This window comes from Anabas testudineus, chromosome 18 (genome assembly GCF_900324465.2).
Source record: "Anabas testudineus chromosome 18, fAnaTes1.2, whole genome shotgun sequence".
NCBI lineage: Eukaryota > Metazoa > Chordata > Actinopteri > Anabantiformes > Anabantidae > Anabas > Anabas testudineus.
Window position 1 is genome coordinate 12,613,293 of NC_046627.1, and position 18,046 is coordinate 12,631,338.

The 18,046-nt window shown below is 38.6% G+C and overlaps 3 protein-coding genes and 1 long non-coding RNA gene across 6 annotated transcripts; all 4 read left to right on the plus strand.

Annotated features, from left to right (window-relative positions):
* The first annotated feature begins 234 nt into the window (after nt 1-234).
* On the plus strand, nt 235-5,271 carry LOC113168106. The gene is made up of 6 exons (XM_026369111.1): nt 235-485; nt 3,108-3,485; nt 3,609-3,701; nt 3,818-3,918; nt 4,021-4,189; nt 4,517-5,271. Exons 1-5 carry the CDS (start codon nt 266-268, stop codon nt 4,063-4,065), a joined length of 837 nt encoding a protein of 278 aa, XP_026224896.1. The 5' UTR covers nt 235-265; the 3' UTR covers nt 4,066-4,189; nt 4,517-5,271.
* Nucleotides 5,272-6,137: 866 nt separating this feature from the next.
* LOC113168350 (myelin-oligodendrocyte glycoprotein-like) lies at nt 6,138-7,338 on the plus strand. The gene is made up of 2 exons (XM_026369368.1): nt 6,138-6,308; nt 6,902-7,338. Exons 1-2 carry the CDS (start codon nt 6,254-6,256, stop codon nt 7,336-7,338), a joined length of 492 nt encoding a protein of 163 aa, XP_026225153.1. The 5' UTR covers nt 6,138-6,253.
* A 52-nt stretch (nt 7,339-7,390) lies between these two features.
* On the plus strand, nt 7,391-10,980 carry LOC113168122. Its single transcript, XR_003299341.1, has 4 exons — nt 7,391-7,479; nt 7,559-7,685; nt 7,860-7,940; nt 8,354-10,980. It is a non-coding gene; the product is annotated as an uncharacterized LOC113168122 (long non-coding RNA).
* Nucleotides 10,981-12,268: 1,288 nt separating this feature from the next.
* On the plus strand, nt 12,269-17,224 carry LOC113168116 (myelin-oligodendrocyte glycoprotein-like). 3 transcript variants are annotated; one of them, XM_026369121.1, is made up of 6 exons: nt 12,269-12,355; nt 13,146-13,523; nt 13,631-13,723; nt 13,803-13,929; nt 14,104-14,184; nt 14,598-17,224. In XM_026369121.1, exons 1-5 carry the CDS (start codon nt 12,301-12,303, stop codon nt 14,111-14,113), a joined length of 663 nt encoding a protein of 220 aa, XP_026224906.1. In that variant the 5' UTR covers nt 12,269-12,300; the 3' UTR covers nt 14,114-14,184; nt 14,598-17,224. The 3 variants fall into 3 exon arrangements, with proteins under 3 accessions (XP_026224906.1, XP_026224907.1, XP_026224908.1); XM_026369122.1 differs by having other exon boundaries at nt 13,818-13,929; XM_026369123.1 differs by lacking the exon at nt 12,269-12,355 and having other exon boundaries at nt 13,040-13,523.
* Nucleotides 17,225-18,046: the final 822 nt, after the last annotated feature.

The window sequence follows — 18,046 nt, forward strand, 5'->3', positions numbered from 1 at the left end:
ACAAGTTACACTTAAGACTGTTTTACTGTTTAAGTAAATTGGCATTACTGAATACAGTCACAGCAATAAATCAGAATATATTGATGATAACCATGAGGAATCTTTTCAAACTTTACTTTACTTCACTGTGTGTGTGTTTATGTGTTTTTGTTTTTTTCGTTTTAGTCTTTATTATTATTTATTTATTCATTCATGATAATGAAATACTTTTTGACCCCCCCCCCTGTAGTGGGACAGCTGACAGACACTACACATCTGTGCTATTATGGGGTTTCAGTGTGTTGACCACGCCTCCTATGACGCCACAGTGGGCGGGTATAAAGCCAGTCTGTCCGCAGACTCATTCAATTCCAGCCAAACTGAGACACGTGTGTGTTTTTCTGTCTTTATTCTGTTTAAAATCCATATGATGGAGTTGATTTACACTTTTCCTCTGTGGACTTTTATCCTCTTCTCGTCTTTCTTCGCTTGTTCTCCAGTTAAAGGTAAACCTTTAAATCTTTCTATTAACTTGTTTCCTTTGATGTTAACGCTGAGCTGTTCAGATGTAGTGGAACAGATAATTTGTACAAATCATGTTCAGTGTTTGTAAACTGTAACTTTCATATATCTAATAACTGAACTCTGTATCGATATAGTCCAGATCCTTTGTTGCCAGATTCCCGAGTCCGGTTTTTATAACCCTTTATGTTTATATACTGGAAAAAGAACTACGCCGAATTTGCCATTTACATCCTTTATTTACTAATTGTTATTTGATGTACTGATAAATGTTAATGAATTGCGCCGATGCAGAAGTAAACTTTAAAACACGAGACTTCTCAGGCAAGTTCTGTAGCTGGAAGAATCTCTTTGTCTGACTCTTTTGTCTAGCTCGGAAGCTACATCACCTCGAATATACAACCAAATACAATTACATACAATAGACGGAAGAATATATTAGCTGTCCAGTAGATTTAGTTAATATTCATCGTGCTATTCTCAGATATTTGTGTTTTTTTGCTGTTTAATTAATTTGATGTTTAATTAATTATTGAAACATGTTCTGGCAGTGACCACGTGACTTAGTTTTCTGTGTGAATCCCCTCTGTTGACTCAACTGGATGATTTAATACCTGTCTCACAGAAGCAACCAGACGTATGTTTATTTAAGACAACAACTATTGTACTGACGTGGCAGACAAACCTGGCCATTTCCTCAGTAGTCAGACGATGATTGAGATGATGGTAACATCCTTTGTTCATCCTTGTAACATCCTTGTTAAAATCTTTTACATCCCACCATCAACTACCGAACGCTGATAAAAGAGAAGCATACAACTGTCTGTGAAGATTCTGGAAGTTGAGTCGTGGCAACTGGACTTCCTTTGTTAGGTTGAAATGTTTCTCTACTCATCCAAGTAGCTTCTTCAGTCTGAAGACAGTTAATTATAGCCCACAAATGTAGGCTCCAGGTTTGGTTTTACTTCACCCCTTGGCCTGAATAGGCTCCTTAGGTGAAAACAAAGGACAGGGAGGATGTAATGGTTACAATCTCTTCCCAACCGCACTTAGCACTTGTCTTCTTTGTCCAATATGTGGACGTCGCTGTCCCCAAACAAGTGTCCTTTGTTCTTAAGATGAAGGTATGCTTTGTTTTCTGAAAATCCTTTTCAGCTACTTTGAAACCTCAGTCATGTAAAGTATGACCAGGTTTTTGTGTTGGACCTGGGACTCCGACTGTTCCCTTGTCCTTTTTCAAGGATTCTGCCTTGTAGAAGGCCCTGGTCCTGAGAACTGTCTTCAGATGCCTGTCTTCGAATTTGGGGGCTTCTGTGGAGGTTGGGGTGTTTTGCGCTCTATGGTTGAAAGTCCTGATGACTCCTAGTTTGGGGGGGGGGGGGGGGGGGGGGTTACTCAAAACCTCTATTTCCAGTCTGCCTTCTGACCCAATGATGACCACATAGTCCAGGAAGGCCAATCATACTCTTTGGTGACCTCCCTTGTGATTCAAACAACTGTTTGGCCTTGCTGGACTGTGCGGTCATCATTAGGTCAGGCAGAGGTTTACAGGAAACCCACCCACACTGACCAGCACCTGTTGTTTGACTCACCTCACCCACTACAGCATACATACATACATGGCTGGGGTTTCAGAGAAACTGAAAAGGATTTTCAGAAAACACAGCATACCTGTCCACTTCAAACCCACCAACACACTCAGACAGGAACTCGTCCACCACAAAGACCGGACTCCAAAACACAAAATGAGCAATGTAGTTTATGTGGTCCAGTGCAGTGAAGAATCTGTACACTGGAGAAACCAAACAGCCATAGCACAGGATGAAACCAGGTGAAACCAAAGTGGACCAACCAACTATCTTCCAACTGAAGAAGCTACTTGGATGAGTAGATGGTAAATAGTCTGCACTTATATAGCACTTTTCTACATTCAAGACGCTTTTACACTGCGTCTCATTGACCTATTTGCACACACATAAGTATCAAAAAGTTTCAGTCTAACAAGAAGAAAGTCCAGTTGCCATGACTCAACTTCCAGATAAGCGTATAACCGTTTATGCTAATTATGGTATAATGCCCACTTTGATAAGCACCAGTGACTCAACTGAACCTTTAACTGCTCTTACTGTATGTAAGACCCTCAGTCCAACGTGGGCGTATTAAACCTTTGTATTCAGATTAATCAGATCTATTTCAAAATAAAGGTTTACTGTATTTGATGTGAACCTTTTATAATATTGGGTTAAATATAGAATTAATACAATATCTGTTTGTATATATAAATCTTTAAATAAGATAAATTGAATTGAATCCAAAGAGTTTTATGTCTATCCTGCTGTAGTAATGTAATTAATGATTATTGTAATAATCATAATGATATATGATTTAGGTAAAAACCTGCTGAAAAATTTAGCATGTAATATACGATCTACCTGCTGTTCACTGATATCCTTCATATTTTGAACAGTGCAACTTGAAAACTTTTCTTAAATCCAGGAACCCCCCAGAAAACCACATTTGTTTGCCTACAAAATAAAATGGAGACGGGTATAACAGCTTTTCTTCAGTCTACAAAAGAAGTTTTTAATTTGCCCCTAATTTTCCAGGTGAGTCACTGGTGATTGGTTCACATCAGCCAATCATAGCTGCCCCACATGATGACGTCATCCTGCCCTGCCACCTGGATCCTCCATTCAATGTAGAGGGTCTGACAGTGGAGTGGTCCAAGCCTGACCTCAAACCTGATCCTGCAGACCGGCTGAGCCGGGTCGAGTACGTGCACCTCTACCGGGACAGACGAGAAGTCACGGACATGAAGCTTCCGTCGTACGTCAGCAGGACGAGTCTGTTCACACATGATCTGAAACATGGAAACATATCACTGAAGATCAGCAACGTGACGCTCGCTGATACCGGGAGATACAGATGTTTCATCCCCAAGTTAAAGAGCAGAGTGAAGGAATCAGTCGTTCAGCTCGTTGTTGGTGAGGACTTTTGTCCACGTGTTGTTTATGAATCCAGAAATATTAAAATTAGAAGTGAAATCAACTAAAAATCAGCTGTCCTTTGAACTTTGACTCATTTTGTCAACATCTTACTTTTCCTAGATCCAGATTTAATTAAAACCTCAACAACAGAGACACCGCTGGATCCCTCAGATCTTCGAACCCCAGATCCAGAGGTCAGGACAGAAGTTAAAGGTGAAGACAAGTCTTCTGCACTTTTATACAGTGGATTTAACAAAAAAAAGTGTTTGTTCTCGTCTTTGTGTAACTTTTATTCCACATATTTTGGTTGCGTTTTTATTTCACATCAGGTGGTCGAGACCGGATGAGAATCTGGGTGCCACTTCTGGTTTTCTTTGTCCTGCTGCTTGGTGGAGTCGGCGCTTATTTTTATAAGCGGCTATGTAAAGACGTACGTTACAGATAAACAGAACACACCGTCACGTCTTGCTGTGTAAATATTCAGACTCTTTAACATAAAGTGTCTTTATGTTAAACTTCATTGTTCATCTAGGATCTGAAGAATGAATCCACCCACAGTAATTCAACTCTAGTCTAGATGCCTTGCTCAACGACACATTGATGATCGTTAATGGAGATGAAATCAGTGTTCAAAGCAGCCACAGGGAGACACGCTGGAGCAGCACGAGTCAGATCAGCAGAGTGCTGCCGAAGAGAAAGAGGTAAGTCTGATGAAAACATGAACGTTTCCCACTTGTTGTAATTTCTTCAGCTGTAAAAATAATCAGTTTATCCAAAGTGCAAGTGAGTAAAGATGTCATATCAATACAAACATGGAATAAATTGAACTATTTTGCATCTGAAGAGTCTCTTCGGCCCACAGCTACTTCACTGGGCTCGAGATAAGAAGCAACTTTGCAGTCAGTCACCTGCACATTTAGTTTATTCTGAAGTACATACAGCACAGCTGCAGGTTTCTGTTTCATATGTACAGTAAAACTATTATATTTAACTGTGCTGCGAAGTAACATTATTTTATTTATCCACAGCTCACATGAAGCTAAAGTTCGGTGAAAAATGATCTAGGAATCCAGTGAATCAGATCTAAAGCCACAGCGTTGGATCAGTAGAACAGCTGCAGAACTTATTCATTGGTCACAACTAATTGCAGCCTGCTTCACCAGACCTCAACGTGACCGTGTGCAGGAAAGGAGCATGACTCTGACTATTCTGTGTTGAACTCAAGTGGGTTGATACAGATCACAGACATTAAACCTTGCTGAATACGAACCTCATGGTTCACTGAACAAACACCAGATGTGATCTGTAAATATAGAAATTAAGCTGCATTTGTCCGGTTTGTGTGATTTTCTTGAAATTGATTATCAAAGTATCTTTGAGCAAGGCATCTATCATCAACTATACTAGTTATATATGTCGTATTTGTACATTTCTGTACAGTTGAAACAGTATTTCATTCATGTTAAATGTATTGAGTGTATGAGTTTGAACATGACCTCTAGGCTGCTAAAATCTCAGGTCTATGTGTTGCATTCTACTTTTGGTACATTACAGTATAATGTTCCAATGTCCAATACATTAAAGATACTTAAATATTACTACAAACTTGTGCACTTTATATTTGTACTATACAACTAGACAAATGTCTGCCTTAAATAAAACCACTGTTAAGTTAAAACACTAGAAACAAGTTGCTAAATAAACTGAACTGATGTCCGTGTTTGATTCTAATGTATCTGCTTTTTTGCTTTGTATTATAAATAAATTATTTAATTAACAAACATTTCCAGAGTCAGACTGAATTTTCTGTGCCATGTTGAATCATAAAGGAAACAGTTAACTTCATGAAGTGGGAAACAGTCAGTTCGTCTACTAAGTCTGGAATCTGATAAAGACCTTTTAGATCAAAGTATAAAGCAAGTTAGGAAGAAAACTATGGGACGACTGATCACAGAAAGAAAGATGTTCCCTACTGCGGCCAATGACACTTGGACTGTTCTGCCCCCCCTCTATGAATGGTATGTTCCCATCAGACCTGCTGCTGAGGGCTGAGCCTTATTATAGTGCGTCCATCGAACAGTAAGTCGATCATTATACTTTGTTAGGTATAATCATGTTTCTGTTATTGATATTTTATCTTTTCGTTATTCGTCACAGCAGTGTAACTTGATACAGTTGAGTTGAGTTGTGGTTTGTACCATTTGTTACTCACATACTAATGTATTGAGGATGAATGTGTTTCTGGAACAGTCCAGCTCATTCCTCCTCTGATCGGTGTTTTCCAGATGACTCATAAGTAAGTTTTTATTTCAGTCACACGGCTAAAAGTTAACTGAGAGAGAGGAAGTGGAAAGAAACGAGTAATGTGCTGTTTGGATCTTTCCTGGTTGTGGTTCCTTTTCTTTCTGTCTGTTTTGAGAACAATGGTAATGAGGCAAAACAATTTCCCTCTGGGATCAATAAAGTTTTTTGAATCTTGAATCTTTATCTAATCAGTCAGTGTCGATTTAAACATGACTGATGTTACACTGTTTGCACCACCTGGTGGAAACCCCCCTGCTTTACCAATACGGTTTTCTCACCTTAATCCAGCAAAACAAAACAAAAACAAAGCGAGCGAGGGGGTTTTATTCATTATACATGAAGGTTGAAGATTGGACAGGGGGTGGGATCTGAAGTATTTATAGCAACTGTTCAGAGTCAGAGTTTCACTTTCCTTCATACAAACTGACTTTAAGGAGCTCACTTAGTGTTTTTATTTTACCATGTCCTCGTATTTTATCATCGTTGTGCTCCTTTTCATCTTCTCTTCAGCTAAAGGTAAGAATTACCAGCTAGTTATGAGCCAGTGTTAATCTAATGAGTTCATTTACACGTCACATTGTCACAGTTATGAGTCATTGACCAGAAACTGAATATAATAATAAATAATACATATAATAAATAAGCAAAAAATGAATCTGATGACATGTTTAAAGCCAAAGAATATAGATAAATATTTGTATTTAACATTGCCTGGGAGGCTGGAAAACTCTCCAGTACCAGAGTGGATCACCCCAGTACAAGGCAACACATAGATTGAGCTTTGGTTTATTTGATTATATTACTGTACAAAGTCATTGTAGGTTGGGGGGGCGGGAGAGCAGTGTTGTTGTGGTGTCGCCCAAACATAGATTATTGCACGTCTGGTAAATCCAGCTGTTTGGGAGGAAAGTACATTTGGAGAGAAACTGTTCCTGTGTCTGCAGTTGGTTCCACTAATACACTTCCTGGAAGTTTGATATTAATGTGGGGGTTTTTTTTTTATTGAATTGTAATGTGATTAGTTTCTGACATGAGCTGGGAAATTTCTGACAGACTGTCAACAACTCTGATTTAGATCAACATGTTGAAGTTTTCCCCCAATTTTCCAGGTGAGTCTCTGGTGATTGGTTCCCCTCAGATTATCAGAGCTGCCCCACATGATGACGTCATCCTGCCCTGCCACCTGGATCCTCCATTCAACGTAGAGGGTCTGACAGTGGAGTGGTCCAAGCCTGACCTCAAACCAGATCCCTCAGACCGGCTGAGCAGGGTCGAGTACGTCCACCTCTACCGGGACAGACGAGAAGTCACGGACATGAAGCTTCCGTCGTACGTCAGCAGGACGAGTCTGTTCACAGACGACCTGAAACATGGAAACATATCACTGAAGATCAGCAACGTGACGGTAGCTGATACAGGAAGATACAGATGTTTCATCCCCAAGTTACAAAGCAGAGTGAAGGAATCAGTCGTTCAGCTTGTTGTTGGTGAGGACGTTTGTCCACATGTTGTTTATGGGTTCAGGCTGCAACATAAACTTGTTTAGGATTCTTAACTTAAAGTCTCATTGTAAATCTACATATTTATTTTCTAGATCCGGACTTTGCTAAAACCTCTTCACCAGAGACACCACTTCATCCCGGACATAATGAAACTGGAGATCCAAAGGACTCAACGGACGACACAGGTGAGAAGACAGTTCAGTGTATCGAGATCACATTTGTGTGTCTTTTTATTCCAGTTGCTGAAGCTTTTATCTCTGTTAGCTGATTTCACACCAGGTGCTCGATCCAGTCTGACCATCTTGATCCCCGTCATGTTTTCTGTCATCCTGCTGATGTCTGTGATCGGTGGACTCTATATTTTTTTAAACGACAGCATGAAGAATAGAAGGTCAGTTGGAAACAAACACACCTCTTTGTTGCTTTATGTTGTTTCAATCTTTCATAATTTCAGGGGGCTGCCCCATGCAGACCTCTTCCAGTCCATGTGTAGTAGTTGTTGTTGTGGTTAATGGAGATGAGATCTTTATACAATTCCTCTCCTGCGTCTTTAAATTCAAACCAGCAAAACTTGAAGCTAGAGGGAGACCTACTGGACCAGCAGGAGTCAGGTCTACTTAGTGGAGCATCCTGTCAAGACAAAGATGTAAGTCTGATGTAAACAGGAACTTTGACCATGACTGGGGACCATAAGAGGGGCTTAGATGTGAAATGAGTGACCAACATAGTGGACTCAAGTAACCAGGTTACGCAGGGAAACCAATTTTTTAATTAATTGGGGAACAGGTTTAAACACATTTAAGAGGCCTGGTTACTGAAAAACCTTGTATACATGCAGCAGATGATTAATCTGGTTTATCTTCTACCTTGGGCTGATTTTGGAAGTGTGCTCCACAGTAAAATGGGACTTATTTAGATGTGTTGGTTTTGGTTTAGTTTATGTAATGATCCCTCCATTCATCCATTCAAGTCAGCAACCCATTCTGACCACCTCATCAGTTCACTCAGCTGTGTTTCTCCATGTGCACAGTGGAAAAACGTCTGTTTTCTTTTTCACAGCTCACTTGAAGCTGACGCTCTTTGGCAAATATGTGTGCAAGAGTTGCTGATCGTCTTGAATCGCTTTGGATCAACATGAGCTGTGTGAATAGGGAGAAAGATGCAGAACTTTTTTGAATGAGGAGTTTTAACTACAGATGACATCTACTGAGCTCAGAGTGACCTATGATGGACTAAAGCTTCATTCACACTTTTTTACCCGTTCTCTTTGCCAAAGGATGATAATGTGCCAAATGTTGTGTTGATATTCATCCATCCAGACTGAGTAGTGGACCTGTTTTGCTCAATGTCAGAACTTTTAGTTGCACAGTGCACTTTATTATGTTCACTTGGATAACCCCTGAAACACGAAGAATGCTTAGTCATGTGTTTCCAGCAAATCTTTACAGTGACCTCAAAATGTAAGAGAGACAACGACATCAGATGTAAACTGAAACTAAACTACAGACATGTATTTTGATAGACATTTGAAACCAAAATTCTTTTTAAGGGTGCAGCCTAGTTTCATAAATAGCCTACCTCACTTAAAACTAGCAAGTACTGTAGATACTGATAACTAATGTCTTCTTGTTGAGCTCCTGTTCTTTAGTTTTGTCATTACCAGGATTAAAACGCCTCATTCAGAAATTAGTCTGAGAGGATGTTTTGTGGTTATAACTTTGTTTCTAATAGTTCACGTGGTATTTACATCCTGGAGCATTCACAGCCTGTGACATCATATCCATTCATTCAGTCTATTGGATACACCTTCGTTACACCTTCTGTAATGTCACATACCAGACGAACTTGTTGACTGATGTCAAGACCGCGGTTTGCGCTGGAAAGATTTTCATTCATCTGCAGCATGTTTGTTGTAGCATCAGCAGTAACAATGTAGGTGGAGACACTTCCTGTCTCACCTCACTGCCTCTGAAATGGAAAATAATGAATAGAACTGAACAGAACAAAAATATATTTTTGCAATCCATTCATAGTGAAGCTCTAAATTTTGCGTCACTAAAGTCATGTGCACGTCATGAATGATGGCGTTAGAGTATACTGCTCTATCCATGCTGCTGTGGCTTTAATAAAAACTAAAATATTTGATTAATATTGTATCTCTAATAATACTTTTAGAACATTAATATTTTTGTTTGAGAAAAGCAGAGACAGTTTGAACTCAGGGTAAATTAAATGGCAGCTCTTCAAACAGAGCTAACCTTATGCTAAGCTACGCTAATCATACTATGAATAAATCTGAACACAGTGTGATTTATTTTATTATTCATATTGTACATTTTCAAACAACCCCAACACTAATGGTTACATGTGCGGTAAATGTAAGCTTATCAATACTCCTGTTCAGTGGTACTAAATCTAAATAGCTTATACCTTAATGATCTATCGAACAGGTAAAGGTAGAATCAGTAGAACTAATTACACAGATCGATCGACTCGTCTGACTTTGACAGCATGAGTTTCAGTTCACATCTGAGCTGCAGAGGTAAACAATGAGACCGGTGGGCATTAAAACTACATTAATACCATTTCAGCAGGTGTTTCGAGGAGTGGTGTGTAACATAACATTCAGTATCAATCATTGGAGCAGTGTTTGCCAGTTAAAGGAGTAATTCATGTAGTTCCTGTCAGTTTCAGGCTGAAGGAATTGTTTTATTAGTCATTCATTAACTTTCCTTAATGTGTGATTTGTTCATCTTGTGGTTGTGGTTTCAATTTAATTGATACCAATTGCTACATTACATGTTGGTTAAACCTGGTTGAGATTCTTTTAGTTTCAACAAATCAATAATATAGCTGATAGTTTCAGCAGTAGACTGTTGATGAAGCTAGTAGAAAGTAGCTTTTGACCAGTACAACTTGAAAACTTAAATGCACGAGGAATCCAGTGGATCAGATCTAAAGCCACAGCGTGAGATCAGTGGAAAAGCTGCAGAACTTATTCATCGGTCATGACTAGTTGCAGCCACGCTGGTCGATGACAGCTGCTTCACCAGACCTCAACGTGACCATGTGCAGTAAAGGAGCATGACTCTGACTATTCTGTGTTGAACTGAAGTGGGTTCCTAGTGTAAGAGGAAGAATCTTTAAATACTGATTTGATCACAGATCACAGACATTAAAACTCGCTGAATACGAACCTCATGATTCACTAAATAAACACCAGATGTGATCTGTAAATATGAAAATTAAGCTGCATTTGTCAGGTTTGTGTGATTTTCTTGAAATTGACAATCAAAGTATCTTTGAGCAAGGCATCTATCATCAACTATACTAGTTATATATGTCGTATTTGTACATTTTTGTACAACTGAAACAGTATTTCATTCATGTTAAATGTATTGAGTGTAGGAGTTTGAACATGACCTCTAGGCTGCTAAAATCTCAGGTGTATTTTTATTCTGTTTATGTGTTACATTCTATTTTGGGTATATTACAGTATAATATTGCCCAATACATTCAAGATACTTAAATATTACTACAAACCTGTGCACTTTATATTTGTACTATACAACTAGACAAATGTCTGCCTTAAATAAAACCACTGTTAAGTTAAAACACTAGAAACAAGTTGCTAAATAAACTGAACTGATGTCCGTGTTTGATTCTAATGTATCTGCTTTTTTACTTTGTATTATAAATAAATTATTTCATTTACAAACATTTCCAGAGTCAGACTGAATTTTCTGTGCTATGTTGAATTATAAGGGAAACGTTTCACTTCTTGCAGTGAGAAACAGTCAATTCTGCTACCAAGTCTGCAACCCGATAAAGACCTTTTAGATCCAACTATAAAGCAAGTTCGGAAGAAAACTATGGGACAAAGTGGAAATGCAAAGGCAGAAAGTTTAGTTCAGCAGAGCCTCAGAGCAGCACTTTGGAGAGAAGTTTTATTTACAGAGATGCTGAGGTTCCTGTTAAACAGTCACTGACGGTAAATATAGACTACAAATAGTAACTAATATACAGGCAATGTTAAAAAAAGGCCAATGTCACTTGGACTGTTCTGCCTCCCATGTATGAATGGTATGTTCCCATCAGACCTGCTGCTGAGGACTGAACTCCAGTCTGCTAAATATGACCAATTAAGGCTACTTGATCCTTTGTACCCTGCACATCTTGGAGACTTTGAGATTTTAGTGCACTTTAATTTGATACATATATATTCTGATTGTATTGGTTGAGTTCAGTCGTGGTTTGTACCATTTGTTACTCACATGCTTGATTTTATTAATTCAGCAGACTTGCATTTGCTTTAGCTGAGAGAATTTATGGGCTCCATCTTGTGGGAGTTATATGTAAAACATGTAACGTGTGTGTTCAGTCCTGCTGAATGTTATGAGAAAACTTCTTGATAACAAGATATAATTGTTTCTACCCATAGCTGATTTTTATATTTCTTTCAGAGACCACACAAATACGATTGTTGTCCAGAGTGTTGGAATAAAGCTCTGCTAAAGGCATCTAACCCATGAAACAAGATCAATAGAGAGTATTTAAACTACTCTTCTTTTTCTATTTGTTTGATGCTCATCTTTAATGTATTACAAACGAATGTGTTTCTATAACAGTCCAGCTCTTTCGCGCTCTGTCTGATATTTTCCACACTGTAGATGACTCATGATGATCAAGTATTTATTTCAACCACACGACTAATAGTCTGCTGAAAGCGAGCAAATAAAAAGAAACTAGTGATGTGCTGTTTATTTTCTTGCTGACACACTGCAAGAAATCACCTGGATATCAGCTCTTACTGCTATTTTTACTCGTCTTCATTATAGATGGAGAAAAACGAAAGAAAACAAAAACTAAGCGATGCGGGGGATTTTATTCATTAGACATACGTAGACCTACATATAAGGTTGGAGGCAGCTGTGTCTAGAGTCACAGTTTCACTTTTCTTCATACAAACTGACTTCAAGGAGCTCACTTAGTGTTTTTATTTTACCATGTCCTCGTCTTTTATCATCGTTGTGCTCCTTTTCATCTTCTCTTCAGCTAAAGGTAAGAATTACCAGCTAGTTATGAGCCAGTGTTAATCTAATGAGTTCATTTACACGTCACATTGTTACAGTTATGAGTCATTTGTTGTGTATCTGCTGCTGGGAGACGTTTAGAAAGTGGGAATAACAACATTTAGATGTTGTGTGTTGATGAGTTGCGTTCACGTACATCTTGTAGTTAGTTCACACACAGAAAAACGATGGTTATGTTAATGACAGCTATATAACCGTTTTAGATAACTTATAAAATACAAGTCAAATCGGATAAAGAGGACTGACCAGAAACTGAATATAATAATAAATAATACATATAATAAATAACCAAAAAATGAATCTGATGACATGTTTAAAGCCAAAGAATATAGATAAATAGTTGTATTTAACATTGCCTGGGAGGCTGGAAAACTCTCCAGTACCAGAGTGGATCACCCCAGTACAAGGCAACACATAGATTGAGCTTTGGTTTATTTGATTATATTACTGTACAAAGTCATTGTAGGTTGGGGAGCGTTACAGCAGTGTTGTTGAGGTGTTGCCCAAACAAACAGATTATTGTACGTCTGGTAAATCCAGCTGTTTGGGAGGAAAGTACATTTGGAGAGAAACTGTTCCTGTGTCTGCAGTTGGTTCCACTAATACACTTCCTGGAAGTTTGGTATTAATGTGTGTGGGTTTTTTTTTTTATTGAATTGTAATGTGATTAGTTTCTGACATGAGCTGGGAAATTTCTGACAGACTGTCAACAACACTGATTTAGATCAACATGTTGAAGTTTTCCCCCAATTTTCCAGGTGAGTCTCTGGTGATTGGTTACCCTCAGATTATCAGAGCTGCCCCACATGATGACGTCATCCTGCCCTGCCACCTGGATCCTCCATTCAATGTAGAGGGTCTGACAGTGGAGTGGTCCAAGCCTGACCTCAAACCAGATCCCTCAGACCGGCTGAGCCGGGTCGAGTACGTCCACCTCTACCGGGACAGACGAGAAGTCACGGACATGAAGCTTCCGTCGTACGTCAGCAGGACGAGTCTGTTCACAGACGACCTGAAACATGGAAACATATCACTGAAGATCAGCAACGTGACGGTAGCTGATACAGGAAGATACAGATGTTTCATCCCCAAGTTACAAAGCAGAGTGAAGGAATCAGTCGTTCAGCTTGTTGTTGGTGAGGACGTTTGTCCACATGTTGTTTATGGGTTCAGGCTGCAACATAAACTTGTTTAGGATTCTTAATTTAAAGTCTCATTGTAAATCTACATATTTATTTTCTAGATCTGGACTTTGCTAAAACCTCTTCACCAGAGACACCACTTCATCCCGGACATAATGAAACTGGAGATCCAAAGGACTCAACGGACGACACAGGTGAGAAGACAGTTCAGTGTATCGAGATCACATTTGTGTGTCTTTTTATTCCAGTTGCTGAAGCTTTTATCTCTGTTAGCTGATTTCACACCAGGTGCTCGATCCAGTCTGACCATCTTGATCCCCGTCATGTTTTCTGTCATCCTGCTGATGTCTGTGATCGGTGGACTCTATATTTTTTTAAACGACAGCATGAAGAATAGAAGGTCAGTTGGAAACAAACACACCTCTTTGTTGCTTTATGTTGTTTCAATCTTTCATAATTTCAGGGGGCTGCCCCATGCAGACCTCTTCCAGTCCACGTGTAGTAGTTGTTGTTGTGGTTAATGGAGATGAGATCTTTATACAATTCCTCTCCTGCGTCTTTAAATTCAAACCAGCAAAACTTGAAGCTAGAGGGAGACCTACTGGACCAGCAGGAGTCAGGTCTACTTAGTGGAGCATCCTGTCAAGACAAAGATGTAAGTCTGATGTAAACAGGAACTTTGACCATGACTGGGGACCATAAGAGGGGCTTGGATGTGAAATGAGTGACCAACATAGTGGACTCAAGTAACCAGGTTACGCAGGGAAACCAATTTTTTAATTAATTGGGGAACAGGTTTAAACACATTTAAGAGGCCTGGTTACTGAAAAACCTTGTATACATGCAGCAGATGATTAATCTGGTTTATCTTCTACCTTGGGCTGATTTTGGAAGTGTGCTCCACAGTAAAATGGGACTTATTTAGATGTGTTGGTTTTGGTTTAGTTTATGTAATGATCCCTCCATTCATCCATTCAAGTCAGCAACCCATTCTGACCACCTCATCAGTTCACTCAGCTGTGTTTCTCCATGTGCACAGTGGAAAAACGTCTGTTTTCTTTTTCACAGCTCACTTGAAGCTGACGCTCTTTGGCAAATATGTGTGCAAGAGTTGCTGATCGTCTTGAATCGCTTTGGATCAACATGAGCTGTGTGAATAGGGAGAAAGATGCAGAACTTTTTTGAATGAGGAGTTTTAACTACAGATGACATCTACTGAGCTCAGAGTGACCTATGATGGACTAAAGCTTCATTCACACTTTTTTACCTGTTCTCTTTGCCAAAGGATGATAATGTGCCAAATGTTGTGTTGATATTCATCCATCCAGACTGAGTAGTGGACCTGTTTTGCTCAATGTCAGAACTTTTAGTTGCACAGTGCACTTTATTATGTTCACTTGGATAACCCCTGAAACACGAAGAATGCTTAGTCATGTGTTTCCAGCAAATCTTTACAGTGACCTCAAAATGTAAGAGAGACAACGACATCAGATGTAAACTGAAACTAAACTACAGACATGTATTTTGATAGACATTTGAAACCAAAATTCTTTTTAAGGGTGCAGCCTAGTTTCATAAATAGCCTACCTCACTTAAAACTAGCAAGTACTGTAGATACTGATAACTAATGTCTTCTTGTTGAGCTCCTGTTCTTTAGTTTTGTCATTACCAGGATTAAAACGCCTCATTCAGAAATTAGTCTGAGAGGATGTTTTGTGGTTATAACTTTGTTTCTAATAGTTCACGTGGTATTTACATCCTGGAGCATTCACAGCCTGTGACATCATATCCATTCATTCAGTCTATTGGATACACCTTCGTTACACCTTCTGTAATGTCACATACCAGACGAACTTGTTGACTGATGTCAAGACCGCGGTTTGCGCTGGAAAGATTTTCATTCATCTGCAGCATGTTTGTTGTAGCATCAGCAGTAACAATGTAGGTGGAGACACTTCCTGTCTCACCTCACTGCCTCTGAAATGGAAAATAATGAATAGAACTGAACAGAACAAAAATATATTTTTGCAATCCATTCATAGTGAAGCTCTAAATTTTGCGTCACTAAAGTCATGTGCACGTCATGAATGATGGCGTTAGAGTATACTGCTCTATCCATGCTGCTGTGGCTTTAATAAAAACTAAAATATTTGATTAATATTGTATCTCTAATAATACTTTTAGAACATTAATATTTTTGTTTGAGAAAAGCAGAGACAGTTTGAACTCAGGGTAAATTAAATGGCAGCTCTTCAAACAGAGCTAACCTTATGCTAAGCTACGCTAATCATACTATGAATAAATCTGAACACAGTGTGATTTATTTTATTATTCATATTGTACATTTTCAAACAACCCCAACACTAATGGTTACATGTGCGGTAAATGTAAGCTTATCAATACTCCTGTTCAGTGGTACTAAATCTAAATAGCTTATACCTTAATGATCTATCGAACAGGTAAAGGTAGAATCAGTAGAACTAATTACACAGATCGATCGACTCGTCTGACTTTGACAGCATGAGTTTCAGTTCACATCTGAGCTGCAGAGGTAAACAATGAGACCGGTGGGCATTAAAACTACATTAATACCATTTCAGCAGGTGTTTCGAGGAGTGGTGTGTAACATAACATTCAGTATCAATCATTGGAGCAGTGTTTGCCAGTTAAAGGAGTAATTCATGTAGTTCCTGTCAGTTTCAGGCTGAAGGAATTGTTTTATTAGTCATTCATTAACTTTCCTTAATGTGTGATTTGTTCATCTTGTGGTTGTGGTTTCAATTTAATTGATACCAATTGCTACATTACATGTTGGTTAAACCTGGTTGAGATTCTTTTAGTTTCAACAAATCAATAATATAGCTGATAGTTTCAGCAGTAGACTGTTGATGAAGCTAGTAGAAAGTAGCTTTTGACCAGTACAACTTGAAAACTTAAATGCACGAGGAATCCAGTGGATCAGATCTAAAGCCACAGCGTGAGATCAGTGGAACAGCTGCAGAACTTATTCATCGGTCATGACTAGTTGCAGCCACGCTGGTCGATGACAGCTGCTTCACCAGACCTCAACGTGACCATGTGCAGTAAAGGAGCATGACTCTGACTATTCTGTGTTGAACTGAAGTGGGTTCCTAGTGTAAGAGGAAGAATCTTTAAATACTGATTTGATCACAGATCACAGACATTAAAACTCGCTGAATACGAACCTCATGATTCACTAAATAAACACCAGATGTGATCTGTAAATATGAAAATTAAGCTGCATTTGTCAGGTTTGTGTGATTTTCTTGAAATTGACAATCAAAGTATCTTTGAGCAAGGCATCTATCATCAACTATACTAGTTATATATGTCGTATTTGTACATTTCTGTACAACTGAAACAGTATTTCATTCATGTTAAATGTATTGAGTGTAGGAGTTTGAACATGACCTCTAGGCTGCTAAAATCTCAGGTGTATTTTTATTCTGTTTATGTGTTACATTCTATTTTGGGTATATTACAGTATAATATTGCCCAATACATTCAAGATACTTAAATATTACTACAAACCTGTGCACTTTATATTTGTACTATACAACTAGACAAATGTCTGCCTTAAATAAAACCACTGTTAAGTTAAAACACTAGAAACAAGTTGCTAAATAAACTGAACTGATGTCCGTGTTTGATTCTAATGTATCTGCTTTTTTACTTTGTATTATAAATAAATTATTTCATTTACAAACATTTCCAGAGTCAGACTGAATTTTCTGTGCTATGTTGAATTATAAGGGAAACGTTTCACTTCTTGCAGTGAGAAACAGTCAATTCTGCTACCAAGTCTGCAACCCGATAAAGACCTTTTAGATCCAACTATAAAGCAAGTTCGGAAGAAAACTATGGGACAAAGTGGAAATGCAAAGGCAGAAAGTTTAGTTCAGCAGAGCCTCAGAGCAGCACTTTGGAGAGAAGTTTTATTTACAGAGATGCTGAGGTTCCTGTTAAACAGTCACTGACGGTAAATATAGACTACAAATAGTAACTAATATACAGGCAATGTTAAAAAAAGGCCAATGTCACTTGGACTGTTCTGCCTCCCATGTATGAATGGTATGTTCCCATCAGACCTGCTGCTGAGGACTGAACTCCAGTCTGCTAAATATGACCAATTAAGGCTACTTGATCCTTTGTACCCTGCACATCTTGGAGACTTTGAGATTTTAGTGCACTTTAATTTGATACATATATATTCTGATTGTATTGGTTGAGTTCAGTCGTGGTTTGTACCATTTGTTACTCACATGCTTGATTTTATTAATTCAGCAGACTTGCATTTGCTTTAGCTGAGAGAATTTATGGGCTCCATCTTGTGGGAGTTATATGTAAAACATGTAACGTGTGTGTTCAGTCCTGCTGAATGTTATGAGAAAACTTCTTGATAACAAGATATAATTGTTTCTACCCATAGCTGATTTTTATATTTCTTTCAGAGACCACACAAATACGATTGTTGTCCAGAGTGTTGGAATAAAGCT

Excerpts from the sequence above, each read along its gene's own strand:
- LOC113168106 (XM_026369111.1), top strand. The coding sequence starts at position 266 with ATGGGGTTTCAGTGTGTTGACCACGCCTCCTATGACGCCACAGTGGGC. Across the intron at positions 486-3,107 it reads CGCTTGTTCTCCAGTTAAAG|GTGAGTCACTGGTGATTGGT; the intron begins GTAAACCTTTAA and ends CTAATTTTCCAG. Across the intron at positions 3,919-4,020 it reads ATAAGCGGCTATGTAAAGAC|GATCTGAAGAATGAATCCAC; the intron begins GTACGTTACAGA and ends TTGTTCATCTAG.
- LOC113168350 (XM_026369368.1), top strand. The coding sequence starts at position 6,254 with ATGTCCTCGTATTTTATCATCGTTGTGCTCCTTTTCATCTTCTCTTCA. Across the intron at positions 6,309-6,901 it reads CATCTTCTCTTCAGCTAAAG|GTGAGTCTCTGGTGATTGGT; the intron begins GTAAGAATTACC and ends CCAATTTTCCAG.
- LOC113168116 (XM_026369121.1), top strand. The coding sequence starts at position 12,301 with ATGTCCTCGTCTTTTATCATCGTTGTGCTCCTTTTCATCTTCTCTTCA. Across the intron at positions 12,356-13,145 it reads CATCTTCTCTTCAGCTAAAG|GTGAGTCTCTGGTGATTGGT; the intron begins GTAAGAATTACC and ends CCAATTTTCCAG. Across the intron at positions 13,524-13,630 it reads AGTCGTTCAGCTTGTTGTTG|ATCTGGACTTTGCTAAAACC; the intron begins GTGAGGACGTTT and ends TTTATTTTCTAG.